The 19763-nt window shown below is 47.5% G+C and overlaps 1 protein-coding gene across 1 annotated transcript in view; it reads right to left on the bottom strand.

The window, feature by feature from the left end:
* LOC119390015 (pituitary homeobox 3) overlaps positions 1–19763 on the bottom strand; it is a 175263-nt gene that overhangs the window by 119870 nt on the left and 35630 nt on the right. The window contains exon 2 of the mRNA XM_037657519.2: positions 2992–3018. Coding sequence (XP_037513447.1) covers positions 2992–3018 — 27 coding nt within the window. The remainder of the gene's footprint in view (positions 1–2991; positions 3019–19763) is intronic.

The raw sequence follows: 19763 nt of genomic DNA, 5'->3' as shown, positions 1-19763 counted from the left end.
TCGGTAAAGACTTTCATAAAAGAAAGGGGTTGTTTTGTACCATGGGGTTCACACTGTTTCATCTGCAAGACACCGGATACCATAGATGAATTTTTCTGCACTGTTGGGAAAGGGCATATTTTTGGGACGTGCTTCATAGAACAATAAAGAAATAGTTTCCTTTCGGCCTGCATGGGATTAGGTATGTGGCAATAAAGAATAAACATGGAGTCACATTTGATGTAGTAATGTTGATTGGCCTCCCCTGTATATGGCGTGTACGAATGGCAGGATATCACCGCGAACCAGGACGCTAAGCCAGCGCGAATTCACTTTCGGCAAAGTATGTCTACCTACATTGAAAATATGCAAAATATACGAGTTTCTACCCGAATGGCTTTCGAGGATAGAACCTCTGGCAGCCTTGAAAGAATTCAGGTGGGCAACACCAGTCCAAGTAAGATTGATAGCACGTTTCGTGTGTTATCATAGGATGTATTTGTATATTTTGTGACATGTTTTCACTGTACATTGTCTAAGACAGGCAATACATTTAAAAAAAAAAAGCCACGATGGTCTAGTGGTTATGGCGCTCGACCACTGACTGGAAGGTCGCGGGATCAAATCCCGGATTATTATTATTAATATTATTGTTGTTGTTGTTGTTATAAGCTAACGAACTAGTCTGCACAAAGGGCCCACACAACTCGCACGGCGGTTGGGTAAATGAATCTCGGCCGCACATGCTCAGCCTCCTCCGACTATCGTAACTTGGTTCTACACATACATGCAGCCTCGTTTTGAAGGCCGTGCGCTCAGGAGGGCTGCACTGAACCGCAACGTTGGCGAACGTGTCACGAGAATATATGCAGCCACACTACACGTTTGCGTACCAGGTCACATGCGGCATACGTCTCCTTCTCTCGCCTCACGCCTGCAGCTATACCTCGGTCAGCCTCAAAGAAAGATTGAACTAGGTGACATATACACCATTCGGTGTCCCACCAAGCGAAATACTGGTGGCAAAGTGTGCTGTAGCAGAAGGCCATATTAAAGGTCTTTAGAATTGGGTGCCCGCAGGCTTAAATTCTGCTCCATTGGGTTCGTTGGGCTTGCGCGAGCGGTTCCGGCTAAATACACTTCAATGTGGCCATCAGCGCAATTAAAGCGAGCTTACAGTGAGAGCCGCGTTAGCTTTCAATGTAAAGTTACATGCTCATCCGTTCGTTGCCTGCATATTTTTTTTGGCGATTATAATGCGACTGATAACCATATTTCAGCAAAGTCTTATCACGAAGCCTCAATGAAGCGCAGTCATATAATAAAAATCACATCGCTACCAGATTCGAGTCTGATGCAGTTACAGCCCAAGTTTCGCCAAATGGCAAACGGCTTTTCGAAATTCTAGTTATGCCACTGTCTGGGAAAAGAAACCGTACTAAACAGTCAATGGGCTGAATTAAAACTGCGAAATGGGCTATTTGGATGTGGCTTATGGCAGACGGTACAAAACGAACGGCGCTCGTGCTGTTCGTTTTTCTTCTGTCCCTGTGTTTGAGCTGTTTTATACCCTCTCCCATTAGACAGCAGGCTCTTCTGTGTTTTTTTTTTTTCAATTTGCTTTGCGTGTGTATAGCTGTGCTTGTTACACAAACAACGAACTGAAGTTACTAGACTCAAGTCCCCGAGTGACATCCAAAAAACAGGTGAAGCCGATTTGCACAGCCACTATTATTATACCACACAGCATCGAGTATAGGGAAGCACGTATACTACACATGGAAGCCCGAAAGTGCATGTACAGGTTGTTTAATCTGAGTGCATATATTTTACCATTGTCGCACTATACCTGGATCGAAACGTGAACCATAGCGGTACAGCTTAGCGCAAGGCACTCCGTTACATCAACCATAATTGAGTCGAAAGCCATGATGCATGGTCACCATTCTCGCGGAGTCAGACACGATATTTTTAGGAAGTTTGCCTCGCAGCCAAGATATCTGTACTAGCAGATAAAGCAGAAACACAGTATTTCAATATGACGGCTTGAGTCATGCTTCACACTTGTCAGTATAGCTGTACTCCTCACGACTCCGTTGCAGTGTAGCGATATGGAAACCGGTGTCTCTGAGAAGCCTGTGTTCAAGGTGATGTCATTTAGCATTCTTTCCAAGTCAGCTATAAGTTATAGTACGTCGCCAGCTACCATCGAGTCTGCAGAGACGCAGTAATTTGGGTAGCTACCAATGTCCATTGGTCACCCCCTTTCTCTTTCCCAAGTACATGGTAGCCAACCAGAGATTTTCTTTGGTTAACCTCCCTGCATTTTCTTGATCTGTCTGTCTGTCTGTCTGTCTGTCTGTCTGTCTGTCTGTCTGTCTGTCTGTCTGTCTGTCTGTCTGTCTGTCTGTCTGTCTGTCTGTCTGTCTGTCTGTCTGTCTGTCTGTCTGTCTGTCTGTCTGTCTGTCTGTCTGAGTTCTTTGACCCCAGTCTTCTTCCTAAGATCTGAATCGCTAGCACACTTATGCTTTGTCATTCGCATTTCGGGCTTTCATGTAAGAATGTAAGACCAAATAGAAATATCCCGTGACGCAATTTAAAGAAACGCTCAAGGAAAAAGGCTAAGCTAGAGAGAGCGTCAGCATTGCATTTCATGTTGTATCTTTCTTCCCCAAACTACTGAGCAGACCACCAAAGCGTTGAGTAGACCTCAGATCTGTTGTCTTTTTTACAGCATTTGTGTAATCAAGAACACGGCGGGTGACCAGGCGATACAGGGCAAATATCTCGCACAAACATCTCTTAAGTAAACGATGTATGTGACTTGTTGTTGCTGAGGCAGTCGCCCCACTCTACATCTGCCAGTAGGTCTCTGGAGTGGTAGGCATCTTAAATGAAGTCCTCTCAAGTACCGCTTTCATTTAAGAGAAGTTTGAAGATTGCGAGCTCAATTAGAATTACTATAGACAGTTATAAGCGTGTGACGAATGAGCGAAAATGAGCATGACTTACGTTTCGATGAGTAGAAGGACAAGGAGTCTGAAAAGATACAATGCAAGAAAATGGGCATTAATGCAGAGAAATCTTTCAATTGGCTCTAAAACATTCGCTATCAAAATCCTTCCCTCTCAATAAGGCTGCAGTTTCGGATACCACTGTGATGAGTAACCAACTAAACACACCACCTTTTTTAATTTGAAAGCTTCCCTTTGGGCATAATAAATGTTTATATGTACGCACACGTATCAGGGCACGCCGCATTTTCTAAAAGCCCGCTCCGTATGACAAGAATGCTGAAATGCCAGCTGCTCCGATTTTGAGCGCCCACTTCCGCAGTGAGTGTCAGTCTTCGAGTGGGCCAAACTTTTGATCGCTTGTGGAGGGCGGCCATCTTTGACCGGGGTCTGCGGGGCACTTGTAACGAGCCACATCGATATAGCGCTCGGTCTGTCCTTATCGCGTGCTTGCCGCCGGCGTTCGCTCTCTGCCAGCTGTGACGTAACCCAACCCGCAGCTCATGGGACAACCACTGCCAACAGGTGATAACCGGAGTCAAGACTATGAGCAAGGCTATGAGTGCTTGCTCTAAACTTGGCTGCGACAGTAAACGATCCTGGTCTACAACGAGTGATTACGCTAACGCGTGAACATAGACGTCACAACCCCATGTCCCATCCAAACGCCCGGCGCCGCTGAGAGAGTGACAAACATCCGCGCGGCGCAACCTGCCGTAGATATTAGGAGCATGTGATCCTCCATCCTTGCGTCTCGAACACGCCATACCATCAACACGGGTTCGGCCGATCCGATTCGAGAAACTCCATATCGTGTTTCACCGTCAGAGCGCCAAATTATCAACGATCAAGTGCAGAAGATGATGAAAAAATCCGGCAGATCCCACGCACTGTGGCAATCGATGTAATGCGAAGCAGCCAGCTGAGAGCTGCATACATCGCCTTGTTTCTCTTTCAGGAAAATGTTCATTCATGTCATGACAGCTAGTTCACTGTATACTTCATGTTTGCCATGCATGAATGTTTGTACAATCTTTTATATAATGAAATGTATATTCTGGTATATACAATGAATGACATGTCATTTACGTTCGTCACGCGCTCATGTCATGTCATACCGATTTTGGTCTATATCCAGTTAACAAAACGGTCGGAAGCGCACCAAGACAGTGCCATGTAACTCATACCGCACATGACATGCATATTACGATTTAAGTGTTACGACCTGTCACTCACGTTCGTCATGCAGTGACGTCACGCAGTACCAGTTTTGACGTATATCAAGCTAGGGCAACGGCCGCGAGCGCACCATGAACGTGTCATGTAAATCATGCTGTACATAAAATGCATGTCATGATTGTCATGTCACCACCTGTCATGTACGTTCGTCATAAAGTCACGTCACGCAATGCCTGTTTTGGTGTATATCAAGCTGGGGAAACGGCCGCGGGCACACGATGAGCATGGCATATCAATCATGCCCTACAGGACATGCATGACATGTTGCATGTCGTGTAGGGCATGATTGTTCGGCATATAGCCATTGCCATTTATGTTCGGCATATAGTAACGTCACGAAATGCCAATTTTGGTGTATATCAAGCCGGGGCAACGGCCGCGAGCGCTCCATAAGCGTGGCATATAAATCAGGCTGCACATGAAATGCATATCACGATTGCCATGTTACCACCTGTCATTTATGTCCGTCATACAGTTACGTCACGCAATGCCAGTTTTGGTGTATATCAAGCTGGGGGAACAGCCGCGAGCGCACCATCAGCATGGCATGTAAATGATGCCCTACACGACATGCATGACATGATTTGCATGTTACCATCTGCCAGTTATGTTAGGCATACAGTCACGTCACGAAATGCCAATTTTGGGGTATACCAAGCTAGCGAACAGGCCGCGAGCACACCATGAACATGGCATGTAAATCATTTCCTACACGACATGCATTACATTATTTGCATGTTACCACCTGTCATTTATGTTCGTCGTACAGTCACGTCAAGCAATACCAATTTTCGTGTATATCAAGCTAGCGAAACGGCCGCGAGTGCACCATGAACGTGGCATGTAAATCATGCTGTACATGACATGCATATCATGATTTTCATGTTATGACCTGTCATTTATGTTCGTCATACAGTCATGTTACGCCACACCAATTTTGGGTTACATCCCATTAACGAAACAGCCAGGAGAGCACAAAGTCATGGGCGGCTAGATAGATAGATAGATAGATAGATAGATAGATAGATAGATAGATAGATAGATAGATAGATAGATAGATAGATAGATAGATAGATAGATAGATAGATAGATAGATAGATAGATAGACACGCTCAAAGTCCCAGAAGCTCGCTAAGAAATGCTTTGGATCTAAAAGGGAGTCATAGACGAGTCCGCAAGTCCGTGGGCAGCAAAGAAAGATGGATCTTGGAGATTTTGCGTGTACTATCGCCAGTTGAATGCCGTAACAAAAAAAGACGTGTACCCACTGCTACGTATTGATGACGCAGTCGACTGCCTACATTCGACCTCTCACTTTTCCTCAGTAGACTTACAATCCGGCTACTGGCAAATTCCGATGCATCCTGAAGACAAGGAAAAGACTGCCTTTGTAACACCTGACGGGCTCTTTGAATTTAATGTGATGCCATTTGGATTGTGCAACGCTCCGGCGACGTTCGAGAGATTTATGGACACCATTCGGCACGGCTTGAAGTGGAACATCTGCATAAGCTACCTCGAAGGCGTCGTTATCATTGGCCGGACATTCAGTGAGCACAACTCGCGTCTGGATATTGTTCTGAACTGCATCCGAAACGCTGGCCTAGTTTTAAACTCGAACAAGTGCCACTTCGGAGACCGCCAAACCCTCTTGCTTGGGCATCTCGTCGATAAGGATGGCATATACGCCCGGATCCCCAGAAGACAGCAGCTGTTGAAGCGTTCAGTGCACCGCGCTCTGTCAAGGAGCTCCGCAGTTTTCTGGGGCTTTGTTCCTAATTCCGCCGCTGTATTCCGAAATTTGCCGACGTCGCGTACCCGCTAACATGCCTACTACGAAAGGACATTCCCTTCGAGTGGACTCCGGAGTGCGTGTCTTTTTTTCGCTAACTGAAGTTACTGCTGACGTCACGACCTGTCCTTCAGCACTGCAATCCTAAGGCCCCGAGAGAACTTCACACGGATGCCAGTGGCATAGGTATTGGTGCCGTTCTAGTCAAGCGTTATGGTGACCGCGAGCACGTCATTGCATACGCAAGTCACTCACTAAGCCGGCCCGAACAGAATTACACTGTCACGGAACAAGAATGCCTGGAAGTAACATTTGCGATTCAGCGGTTTCGTTCTTACCTGTATGGGCGGCCATTCACAGTTGTCACTGACCACCACTCTTTGTGTTGGCTTGTCAACCTTCGCGACCCTCGCGGCCGCCTTGCGCGCTGGGCGCTCAGGCTGCAAGAATACTGCTTCACCGTCTCTTACAAGAGCGGCCGACGACACGCCGATGCGGACTGCCTTTCACGTATGCCACTCAGCACTACCGACTGCGGCGCCGATGACTTTGACCACCTTATACCTTCTGTACCGCCTATTTTCCAGACCTCGACAGTTTCAAAGCAGAGCAGCGAAAATTAGCACCGCTCTTCACCACCACATCCGCCTCTATCAATGCGCGCCATTTCTGCATGCGCGATGGACTCTTGAAAAAGAAGAACCTTTCCGGCAGTGGCGTACGTTTTTTTCTGGTGGTGCCGGAGAGCCTTCGCACAGCCATTATGAGTGCCATGCGCGACGACCCCACTTCTGGACATTTAGGTTCTGCGCGGACGCTCCACCGGTCTAAAGAACGCTTTTATTGGCCTAGAATACAAAAGTCTATTGAGATGTATGTGGCCAGCTGCAAGCAGTGTCAGCGCCATAAACGCCCATCTACTGCTCCAGCTGGTCTCTTCCAGCCGATGCCACCTCCAAGCACACCTTTCCAACAAGTGGGCATTTATTCCCTGGGCCCTTTTCCGAAAACGGCTAAGGACAACCGTGGGATAATAGTTTGCATCGATTACCTGACATGTTATTGCGAGACGGCGACCGTCCCCTCCGCAACGGCCAGTGACGTCTCATTATTCCTGCTGCAACACGTCATACTCTGACATGACCCACCTCGAGTGATCATCAGCGACCGTGGACGACAATTCACAGCGGATGCCGTGGAGTAGCTCCTTCGTTTGTGGAAATCCCGCTTGCGTCACTCGACACCCTACCACCCACAAACGAATGGGCTTACGGAGCACACCAACGGGACAATTATCAACTAGTTGTATATGTATGTCTCATCCGACCATAAAAACTGGGATGACGTACTACCTTTCATCACGTATGCATTCAAAGCCACGCACGAGACTACCGGCCAGGGGCGTAGCCAGAAATGTTTTTCGGGGGGCGGGGGGTTCAACCATACTTTATGTATGTTCGTGCGTGTGTTCGTATGTGTGCGTGTATATATACACAAGCAAAATTGAAAAATTTCGGGGGGGGGGGGGTTGAACCCCCCCAACCCCCCCTTGGCTACGCCCCTGCTACCGGCTATAGCCCTTTCTTTTTGCTGTACGCACGTCCACCCCGGCACACAATCCTCACTGTTTTCCCTTTCTGCAATCACGAAAACGTCACAGTCGTCGAGACCGTCTGCCTTCCTGAAGAGGCGCGTCGTATATATAGCTCGATTACGCACCTTGGCATCTCAAGAGGGAGCGAAAGCACGGTACGACATTCACCACCGACCTGTAACCTATCGACCCGGTGATTTAGTCTGGCTGTGGACTCCTACACGGAAACGCGGGTTATGCCAAAAGTTTTTAGCCCCATACGATGGACCATTTGTTATTATCACCAGACTCACAGAGGTCACCTATACCATAGTTCACCTTACGGCGAGTGGTAGACGAGCTGCCAAGACCCAAGTGGTCCATGTCGCCCGCTTGAATTTGTTCATGCCGCGACAACCCGAGTGACTCGCCCGGCGGCCTTCGTCTGCGAGGAGAGGAATGTTGCGCATATGGACAAAGAAAACGAAGGCCGGTGAACGTGCTTGCTGCTCCGAGGCAGCTAGAGAGAAGACGACGACGACGCTAGCATATTCAACCTGCTGGCCGCTCCTGCGCTCACCCGCGCGACCAAATAAACGGCCCCTTCAGTCGTATGCGCCTCGGTCTCCTTCGCGTGTAACAATATTGTGCACTGATCTTTTACCACTTTCAGTTTAAAGGGAAGAAATATGTGGTATATAGATTGCGAATTCAGACCACTTTCTGAAGCCAACCATTGAATAGGCGGATTGCAGCATGGCACTTCCGTGTCTGGTACTTGGAACGATTATGTGGCTGAATACGTGTAGCCGGAAAGCGAGAGTGGCATTCCGCTTGTTTTGTCATGTTTCCCGTTTCACACTCTTTCCGCAGCGTCACCAAAATACTTGTTTTTGTCGCTTTATAGCAACTTTTTTTCCAATGCCGTAAATATAATTAAACCAGGATGACAATAGATCGCTCGCCGTCTAGTGAATACATGCCTGGGATTCCAGTTAATTTCCCTGCGTGGAAGAAGGCATTAACCGTTGTCCATAGGGGCCTGTAGTTTTCTGGGAGTCGTACTCCCCATGCAAGGAAATTAACCGGAGTTCTTTCATTCCTGTGATATGGGTTCTATGGGCACTTCGTGTTCCACTCTATGCAGTTCGTAAGGTGTCAAGCCGCTGAGCTTGAGGGCGCGGGTTCCACCACAGCGGCCACATTTCGATGGGGGCGAAATTCAAAGAACATCCATGTGCTTGGATTGAGGTACACCTTAAAGAAGCCCACGTATACGAATTTAATCCGCAGTCCCCCACTATGGCGTGCCTCAAATTAGCATCGTGGTTTGGGCGCGTAACACTCCAGCAGTTATCACTATCATTACCTGGATGCAGTTCATCGGCGTATATGCGATCAAAGAGTGTCCTACGAAGTCACGCCTTCGCTCGTTTCCCGGGCGGCTTCGTTCGCGAGGAGCCACTCAAACGGACGGAGAGCATGTACCTATCATCTCCTTGGCCGGCCCCAGCAAAACAACCCTGAATAGATACTTCTAGAAGCTCTGTTTATGGGTCTTGGTGTGGACACGCGCGTACGTGCATACAATGTAGCTAGCGATGCTTTATCGCTATGGCATAATTGCAGGGCTCAGCTCAAGGTTGCACACAGGCGATTCCTTTCGCTTCACCAGCGAAGAGTATGCAGGCTGCGGAACGTGCCTTTTAAAGAAACGAGGTGCAGACGGCCTTCATGCCGCTTGCCCCCAGGTCTGATTTGGCGAAATTCATTTGCCGGGCTCTCTTTCGAAACTGTGGCACATCGAGTGTAAATGGGGTCACTGTGTCGATTCGAAATCATGACAGTTTTCGAACAGATCCGTACAACAGTGATGTTCTTTGCTATATTTAGATTTGCATTGCAGGTTAACCGGTTTGGCGATTCCATATTTGTAAATAGCAAGGAAGTTCACTTGTAACTGAAAAAAAAAAGAACTAATGTAGCGTGCTGCTCTCTAGAACATAGAAAAAGCTTAGTCTAGGTTTCCATGTTGTAATAACCGACTGAAGAAAGAACAGACAAAGACAGACCCCAGTATTCAGTCCTCGAATCTGTTACTTTTGCTTCTTAATTTTAACTCTCATTAACCGTGGAATTGCCATTTATGGAAACTACAAAAGAGCTGGTATGTCCCTCTGCACGTTTCGCACGTGCCACTAGAACGAACGTGCCGGCCGCACTGTTATCGGCACGTAAAAAAAAAAAACAGAAAAAAACCAATAACATGAAATAAAGTTGTACAAACGATCAGCGTGGCAGTTCTCCGTTTTTACTACAATACCGGGAGTAAAGCTTGCCACGAAATTCACTTTTCAGACAACACGACATTCTTTCCTTCGCGGAGAGAAATACACGCCGACGACACGCCGGTCTGCCAGGCCGTTATAAAAGCGACGTGCGCGCGTGCGGGATTCCGAGCAGCGGGAACGAGACGGAGGAAACGATCCCTGCGACGCCTGCTCTGCGCAGAAGTGAAAGGAAATGGCGACATACACACGTAGCGGGCGCCAGAAAAAATACGGTGGAAAATAAGGAAAAAAAAACGAAGGAAATAACGGAGATCGAACCGCGCATTGGCGTACGTATATAGCGTGGGTGTCCAACGTGCGCGAGCGGAAAAAGAAACAAAATAGGCGGGTTCACTGCACAGCGCCGCCGCGCATTCGCCCCAACGCGTGGTCTCGATCGATGGGAGCCGCTGAGGCGAGCTCTTCGACGTCGCAGTCGCCGACTCGGATTTCTAGGAGCCCGAACGCCGGTGGCTCGAACCTTCTTCTCTGGAGTCCGCCAGCTCCGCCTCCGCATGCTCACTCACTCAGGCCCTAGCCCAGCGCCGCGATCCTGCTGCTGGCCGTCCTGTGCCGCGAACCGGGAAGGAAGACCGAGGACGTCCAAAGCACGACCCTTTTGCCGTCGTTTCGGCTTTGTCGCGCCTGCTATAGGCTAATTTATGGCAGCACGCTCGCCAGATTTCAACTCAGACCAATTACAAAGTATCGACGATATCGTACAAATGAGTGACGTCGCCAGATAGGAGCAGCGAGCGCCGTCTATGTGCCTTGGCGGTGTTGGACGGCTCGAACTTACGATCACCGTCGACTGCAGGGAGAAGAGCATATCGCGGCCGCATGTCCTTCGTCGTCTACACGCGTCACACGTGCTGTTCGCTAGCCTACGGGCGTCAGAGACGCATGCGAGACATGGAGAAAAAAAATAAAAACTAGGAGGGAGCGTCACGTGAGACTTTTGAAGCGCAGCCATAAAAAATGAAACAGGAGCATGCTGGGAATTTTGACCAGCGCGTGGAGAACGAAGGGGAAGCGGCGTTCAAAGAGGTTGGCTTCTGGACGCTGGGCGCGCGTGCACGTTAGTCTTTGTTTTTCCCCATAAGCGCAGCAAAATAGCAAATGAAACAGAAGCGTCATGGGAAATGTGACACGAACGCGAGGAGCTGGCGGCTTCAGAGGAGCTGGACGCTAAGCGCGCTCTCTCATATCCCCGCCCTCCCCCATGATGCGAGACAGGCGAGGTTTGCCGTAATCGGTCTGCTCTGCGCCCCTCGTACCCTTCGCAACCATGGCTACGAGGGGGAGCTGGCTAACACCCCCAGCATTATACACACAGAAATGCCCATTAAAGCGGGCGGGAGGACGACCGCCGCCGTATAGCTCATTTGTATACCGCATACAGCATTCGACGCGTTATCCGAAGGTTGTAGGTTCGGTACCCACCAGTGGCAAGTTGTTTTTTGGTCCACTTTAATTACTTTCGATTTTTGTCATAATTAGCATACCCTACAGTCTAAATGTCCCTTCCTTTGCCCTGTGCTTTCCTTTACTTTATTGTCTTGTGGCTTCATTAGGCTGTGTAAGAAAGGAGCCCTCGATTCATTTCCCTCCGTTCCTTAGCTATCACAGGCAATATTCGGTAATCGGCGTCACACAGAGACATGGACAGGCAACTCCCATTAACGGCACTCAAAGCGACCAAGTGCATCAGAGAGAGACCGCATTTGGCTATACCGCCCTCCCGACCCACAAGTTTTATCAGGCGACGCCTGAAAAGCACAATCTTATCAAGGCGCGCTTGTCACTATCATGCCGATACGTGCTTGCAAGAACCCTGCGGAATGATCAATCCCTACAGGCGCAATTCGTTCAGGATTTCCACGAACACCTAAAAAAGTCACAGGTTCCCATATGCATTCGCCTCAGACGACTCGAACGCGAAAGCCATCTTCTCGGTTTATTGTACTGATCCACCCCCACCCTGAGTGATTTCTACGCCCAACGTGATTTTGCACTGCCTCCGGGATCAGAGCCATTGGAAGCTTTCTGCACCTCGCGTGGTTTTGCAGTATCTCCGGTATCGGCCCAGCTTTGACCAAGCGACGGTTTCATGTAATGACGTCATAGTGACGTCATGATGACATCACATGACTTTTTTGCATCACTCGTGTTGACGCCGACGGTCCCTTTTCCCGACGATATACCAACTGTATTCCTCAAGCGATATGCAGAATGGATGTCGCATTATATGACTATCATCTTTCAAAAAAGTTATACAACGCACTCACTGCCACAAGATTGGCGCACTGCATTCGTCATTCCTTTATTTAAAGGGGGCAACAGAAAACAGGCAACAAATTATCGTCCAGTTTCACTTACTTCAGTTACTTGCAAAGTGTTCGAACATATAATAGCAAAACATATACTCAAGTTTCTAGATCAGAACACTTTGCTGTACCCTTATCAACATGGCTTCAGGACGGGGTTATCAACCGTGACGCAGTTAATAGAAACAATTCATGATTTTGCGGGTGCTGTAGATATAAGACAACAGGTTGATGTGGTTTGCGTCGATTTTGCAAAGGCGTTCGATAAAGTACCCCATGTCCAATTAATCTTCAAATTACGTAATGCAGGAATAAATGAACTAGTAATAAAATGGATTGAAGCATATTTAACAAACCGTACGCAGGTAGTAAAACTGGGTGGCCATGTATCAGGTCCTTTAGCTGTACTTTCAGGAGTGCCCCAAGGCTCAGTACTGGGACCACTATTATTTCTCCTCTATATCAATGACATCAGTAGCGTGGTGGCAGAAGAGGGTGTCCAGGTTAAACTTTTCGCAGACGACTGCTTAATCTACGCCACAATTACCAAGCTAGACGATCAACTCAAAGTTCAGAATTGTTTGAAAAATTTAGATAATTGGTGTAGGAAATGGAAAATGTCAATAAATTATTCTAAATCTACATATACACACATTAGCAAAAGGAAAACTATCCATTCCTTTTCGTACAGCATTGGTGGACACTTGCTGGTGAATGCGCACCAGTTCAAGTATCTCGGGGTTACAATTACGCGGAAACTGTCATGGAATGAACATATAGATAACGTCTGCACGACAGCCTATAAAAATTATACATATTGAGGAAAAAACTAGAACATGCATCGCGTGACGTAAAACATATTGCATACACCACCTTCATTAGGACGATACTAGAATATTTAGCCGCTGTTTGGAGTCCCCATCAAGTGACCCTTAAGAAGAAGCTGGAAAGAATACAGAGACTGGCGGCACGTTTTATTTGTTCAACGTACCGAAGGAAGGAATCGGTCACGCTGATGTTACAGAGATGCAACTTAGATTCTCTTGAACTACGGAGAAAAAAATATAGGCTGAAAGTATTTTTCCAAATAATTCACGATCAACTTAAGATTGATAAGCTCAAATATTTACACGCCCCAGGCAAAAGAAACCCCCGAACTAAACACGATTACGTCATAAAACCATACCAAACAAATACTGACACGTTTCGATATTCTTTCTTCCCAGATGTCGTAGAAATGTGGAATAAACTACCAAACGCTATTGTTGTTTTAAACAATGTCACCGACTTCGAAAATGCTGTAGAGGCGCATTTACGAGATTGTTCAATGTAATTTTTGTTCAATGCCAAATGATGTAAGCGACCTCATGCTCATTGTAAATAATTTGAAAAATGTCAGATAATTTTGAATTGTTATTATCTTTCTTTAATTGTAATTTAAGGAAATACCTGTTTTCATTGGGAAGTGCCAAATATTAAGCATCGTTATGTACCTTGTACATTTTTTATGTATGTTATTGTATTGTCCTCTCTGTTATGACCCTCTATGAGGGTTGACAGTATTCATAAATAAATAAATAAAAATTGATGAGGCATCTGGACTCCGTTTCATACATCCGGTGCAGCGTTGTGGAAGCTATGAATGATGTTCGGTCGGGAGAATGTGTAAGTCCGCGCGTCTCGCGCTTGGATTTCGTCGCTGTAAACGTTGCCTCCGCGAGTGGCTCAGGCTGCGCGCTACCCGTACCGATCGCGGAGGCTGTTATAGGAAAACAAAGACGCACTAAGCGATCCAGAACAACCTATTGACAACCGTATAAATAACTGGGTTTGTCTGTTTTTAAGGCACAAAGCACCTTCATTTACTATTCAGTCTAAAAACGAAAAAAAAAAGATAGTAATGAACCAGGTTCATTACTGTTCATTACACAGTCATATTCGTCAAACCCTCTTACCCTCCCATGCCAATTTTGGTCTACACCAAGCTAAGGAGGCGATCCCGAGAGCGCCCAGCCGTAGGCGGATAGATAGATAGATAGATAGATAGATAGATAGATAGATAGATAGATAGATAGATAGATAGATAGATAGATAGATAGATAGATAGATAGATAGATAGATAGATAGATAGATACACTCAAAGTGCCTTGGGTTCGCTAAGGAATGCTTCGCATTTAAAAGGTGAGATAAGGCGGGTTTATACTAAAAGGACGGTGTGACTCATGGCGACTTGCCGCCAACCTTAAAGGTTTACGCGTACGCTGTGAATCTTTATTGTTCAAGCACGCAAAACATAAGTCGCCTACCGGCACTACATGGCAGGTCAAGTTGCGGTGCCTATATATAACGTGTGGCCAGGGTACGCCTGTGCAGCGCGAGCAGTCGGTTTATGTGGTGTTTTATTCTGCATTGGTTGTTTGTGCGTGTTTGTGTATGTGTTTATCTCTGTATATGTTATGGATACTGTGTTTTCTACGTTGATTAAATTCGAATTTCGATGGGTTAAGACGCAATCGCATCCCTTAATTTTTTTTAATCACCAGAAATAGCCGCGAAAACTGAGTTACGGGAGTAAATCAATACTACTACATCAGCCAGAAGAGACTGTCGACCTAGAAATGACTCTCAGAAATCACCGGAAGAACTTTGTAAATGCAGTAAAGAATTACTCTGACTGTACTCGTTGTAAACCTCGGCGGGGTAAATAATTACTACCGTTTCTACGTTCAAAAACTCAGCATGAGAGTAAATTTTTACCTCGACTGGTACGTAGCAAAAAAAAAAAGAAAAAAAAGAAAAGAGAATGTGCTAGAGGACAAGCGGTTTACTCCCTTTTCTGGTTATTTTTGTTTAGTGTGCACGACCTTGTGCAAAACACGGGGACGAGCCGGTCAGATGAATGGGACACAACAGGCTGAGTCGCATAATAGACGAGCGCAAAAGCGCGCAGAAAAAACATCGGTGAGGCTATCTGCGATCATCGAGGTGCCGTGGAGGGTACATATAGCAGGTCGGTCGATGAGGACGGCGGAAAACGACCATGCCTAGAGAGAGATCAACTTTATTTACAAGCGGCTCACTACCCGAGGCGATGAGACCAATCGCTTATCTGGAAAAGCCCCCCACTGAAGGCTCATTCCCGCCCGCGAGTAAAAGAGAAGTTGGTCGCATGTCGACGGTCTCAAATGGTCGCTTTGTATTTTGCGAGAAACAGCGGAGCAGCGGTCAACGGACAAAGGAGAAACATGGCTGATCCCTCTGTCATAGCAATCGGTATAACACGAAAGTGAAACGCGCCTTCACAGACGTAGTTGAGCGTTCGTTGTGCATTGTTTCGGCACAAGGGCGAAGGAACACTCTAAGCCGAAACTGGGCAAAATTGGACTAACGGCAGTCGTTAAACCAAAGGATCAACGGTTCGTCCAACAGGGTGTAAATGCGAGACAGTGCGTGTCGTGCGCAAACGCCCGGCAAGAAGGGGACGAACGGGGGGTGTAACTGCGCGCCGATCGCATGCTGCCGCCCTGCACTTCCCGGGCCTGTCGGCTAGCACGATCACGAGTTATATGGCTTACACGCCAGAGTGAAAGCGAAGCACTATTACAAAGAATAGAAGCAGTTATGAGAGTCAAGTTCAACTCGCGCGGGCGCACACAGCGAGCGAGAGCGCTCACCCACGTTTCTTCTCTACGAGCTGCCGGACCCAAACAAGTGCAAGCCTTCGAGCCCGGACACCGCGGATAACTCGCTTCAATGTACCCAATTGGGAAGAACTACGAAGAACACTGCCAGCGCTGACAAAAGTAAGCTGTTCGTCAAAGATTGTATTCCCGCAGAGTCAGCGACTACAACTACGAAGCGATACGAAGTAGGCTTCGCTACGTCGTCGGCACCAAGCCAGCCGGCGGCCGGTGAGAGTTCGTTGCCGGTGCAGGTGAAAGAAACGTTGCGTAGAATTTGTTTCACGGAGAATGATGCCTTCTGGAATAAAGTACAGTTCAATATGTGTCTTTCTCTCATGCGACAACTGTTGTCAAACATCTAGCGTGAAAGCGAGCGCCGATACGAATCAACGTGCGGCCGGCGGTGTACAGCGAGCGACTTACGAGCACGGTGAAAGAACCGTGCCTGCGCGCCGTCTCGTCGTTGTAGGTATGCATACATCTACATCACTCTGTAAGACGCCGCCGACAGCGGACATCTATTTTTCGTTTGTATGTAAAATAACGACAACGAAAATTGCACAGGAGGCGCATGTTGTGATCGCCAGCGGTCGTTTAAATCATAGCCGTGCTTCTGGTAAAGGCCTAGTGACGTTGTCGGCAAGAAGCCGGCATTGGCGGTACGCCTCACTGCTTCGCCGGCGTTCCTGCATAAGTGCCGCTTTTACGTTTGTGTGTGAATAAGTGCATTTTAGGACTTGTGCACCAGCATTGCTAACGCTGGTTCGGCCGACACGATAGAGTACCAGCTGATAATTCGAATTCGCTGACTGAAAGGAGGGTTAAACGTCCGGCGGGTTCATATTAAAAGATCGGTGTGTTGCGGTGCTACCATTGAGCCCACGAAAGTTCACACTTACGCTGCGAATGTTTATTGTTTTATTACTTCGAACAGAAGTCTGCCACCAGCACCACATGGGAGGTCAAGATACTGTGCCTATATATAGCCGATGGTTGTTTTTCAGCTGTGTAGCGCGGGCGGTAGGTATGTGTGGTGTTTAGATTGCAATGGTTGTGTGTGGTTGTATGTCTGTGCACTGTGTCTGCGTGGTGTATGTCTGTGCCGCAAATAATGCATCATTCAATGCTGATTCAGTTGGAAATAACAAGAATTACGCCGACATAGCGAAGAACCGCCATCTTTTTTTTTTTTCTCGGTTAGTCCCGACGGTTCAACTGTTAGACCCTCGGGAGCATCCTACGAGGACCAACATTTAAACCAACTGGAGTAAGTGCTAGAGAGTAAAAGTTGAACCCTTGTAGTTACTCCCGCAGTTGGTCCAAAAATGGTTCAAAATCTGTGGCAGCCCATTTAGACCCCTGAAGGACCAATGACATACCCCATTTTAGTCCTTTTTGGCTTAGAGTGAATGAATGCGATATAGCAACAAATCGCGTTTGTATGTTCTGCTTACGTATGTTCATCGCGTTTGTCGCTAGCAGCGACAAACGCGATTAACATACGTAAGCAGAACCGCTCGGAGGCCTCACGAAGGGCACGCATGGGGTCGCGTGGGGTCGTCGATGCGAGATGGGTGGCAAAGAGGCCGAGATGCATATAAGACCGCGCGCTGCGCATTGTTAACCGTACACCGCACTTTATTACAGTGCATCGATGAGCGAATGACTTGTAAACGCCGTGCTTACTTGACTTGCAATCTATAATGAGTAGACTCCCAACTCGTGGCATATACCGGTTGTTTCAAGAAATGCGTCCGAGATTCCTCAAAAATTAGGGAAGTTCGCTATTTGCTGGCGGCGTTCATAATTACTTTCTCTGTAGCGGCAGACATCTTCAAATGACTAGAGGCATAAATTGTGGCATTAAATAATTAAATTAAATTATTAAACTTTTCAATTAGTAGAGATGGCTGGTCGGGTCAAATGGTAGAATTGAAGACCTTCCATGCGAAAAGCCCATGGCCGCTTTGAGATTTCAATAAAGCGGGCTCTGGTAATTATTGTGGAGTAATGAAATTCGACGAAATTCAACGGCGCAACCAAAGCGTCGATCAGCGCAACTAGTAGACGACCAGAATGACGTGACTGTTGCTGATAACGATTGCAATCGTGCTAGTTCTTATGCATTCGTTAACGAAGGGCACGTCGGAGCCGTGCGCCATGCGGTCTATAATCGCAAGCACAGCCCACACCCCCACGCACGAAGCGAAGTAGATCGATGGTTGATCGAAGCTCGCTCATTCTCGACGCCTCTGAATATAGCAGTTGCGCTCTTCCACGTTTCGGTTTCGGTTTCGCCGGCGAAATTGGTCAAGTTTTATCACTCTATAGTTACCAGCAGCCGCCTTTATATGCAAAGCATCTCTTGCTCGGGGGGAGGGGGGTATGTCCCGTGGCGTTGGCGTCCGCACTCACAGTACGCATGCGCAACTCTCCTCCTTCCCTCTCTCCAACAGCTGCGCGTTACTCTCTCCACTTCTCTCCCAGCACCTGCTTGCGCTTCTCCTGCGTTCTCGCTTCTGCTCTCGCGGCACATGCGCTACTCTCCTCCTCTAGTCTCCTCTCCTTCAAGTGTGAATATAAAGCGGGTAGAGCGCTGCGCGCGTTCAGTCCAGCGCTTGCTTCGGTTGACGCCTCTGAAATGCGGGCTCGACATGCCGAAATTCCCTCCTGCGCAACGCCGCGATGAGCGCCAGCGCATGCGCGTCCCCTCCCCCCTCTCTCCTCTCCTACGCTGCTCCCCTCTGGCGCGTCTGTCGACTGCGTTCCCCGCTCGCCCTGTGAGAATTAACGGTCAGGCTAGAGGGAAGACACGACGCGCGTAGTGTTCCTCTTCGCGTTCCACGACGCGAGGTCGGTAGCATGCCCAACGAACGCGAACGGAACGCGATCGTGCAAGTGCTCCGGCTTCGCAGGCTTCGCATCACCTCATGGTCCCCTTTAGCGGGATATGGTATAATTTTTTTGTAAATATGAAAGCAACAGTGGGCTCTTCTCCACTAATAAAAACAATAATATTGGATCCTTGATTTCTCTCGTAATTGATGTCTCTAGTCGTCTCTGCCCCCGCAGAAAAAGTAATTGTGAAGGCAACGAGCAAATATTGAATTTCCCTTATTTTTGAGGATTTCCGGAGACATTTCTTGAAACAGCCTGGATAGAAGAAAGCGTAGTTTCAAGCTGCTATTGCGATAGTGTCACACGACAGCAGACTATGAAGATAGCGTAGAAATTATAAGACCGATAGCATTGGTGAGGGATGAAGTACAACACTGAGAAAAACAATGAAACGTGCGCGCACTTGAGAGGAGGGACGTAACCACACTGCTATCACAAGTGAGATTCCTGCAACAGCGTTATTGCTCCTCCTACACTGACGTGAGGTTAGCTCACAAATCACCTCTCGGGATACCTCGCTAGTACCGAAACATCCTGACAGTAAAACTGTAGAATCGAATGTTTCCACTCTAAACGCCGTGAGATACCTGTAATGGTTTTGTGGAGTCCTTTCGGCAAGAACGGACTTGTTTATGTTGTACATTCAACACCGCTATCAATTTAATTTCCACCCAATTGAGAACCTTGTAAGCAATAAACAAAGAAAACGTGCCTGGCTGTATCTGGCATGCCTTGACAATGACAGTAATGAAACGGCGAAACAGGAAGTCTGTATAATCTATACACGAAGCTTAGTTCAGTGATAGATGATGAAGATAAGTGCGATCCTGCAGCCCCAGTTATCAGTTTGCAATACAGGAATCTACCACCTCTCGAAGTGGACTGCTTCAAAAAGCAGACATTACTAGATTGACAATGTGGAACACCC

The sequence above is a fragment of the Rhipicephalus sanguineus genome, chromosome 1, assembly GCF_013339695.2.
Source record: "Rhipicephalus sanguineus isolate Rsan-2018 chromosome 1, BIME_Rsan_1.4, whole genome shotgun sequence".
NCBI classification, from domain to species: domain Eukaryota; kingdom Metazoa; phylum Arthropoda; class Arachnida; order Ixodida; family Ixodidae; genus Rhipicephalus; species Rhipicephalus sanguineus.
This window is presented reverse-complemented; position numbering and strand designations above follow the sequence as displayed.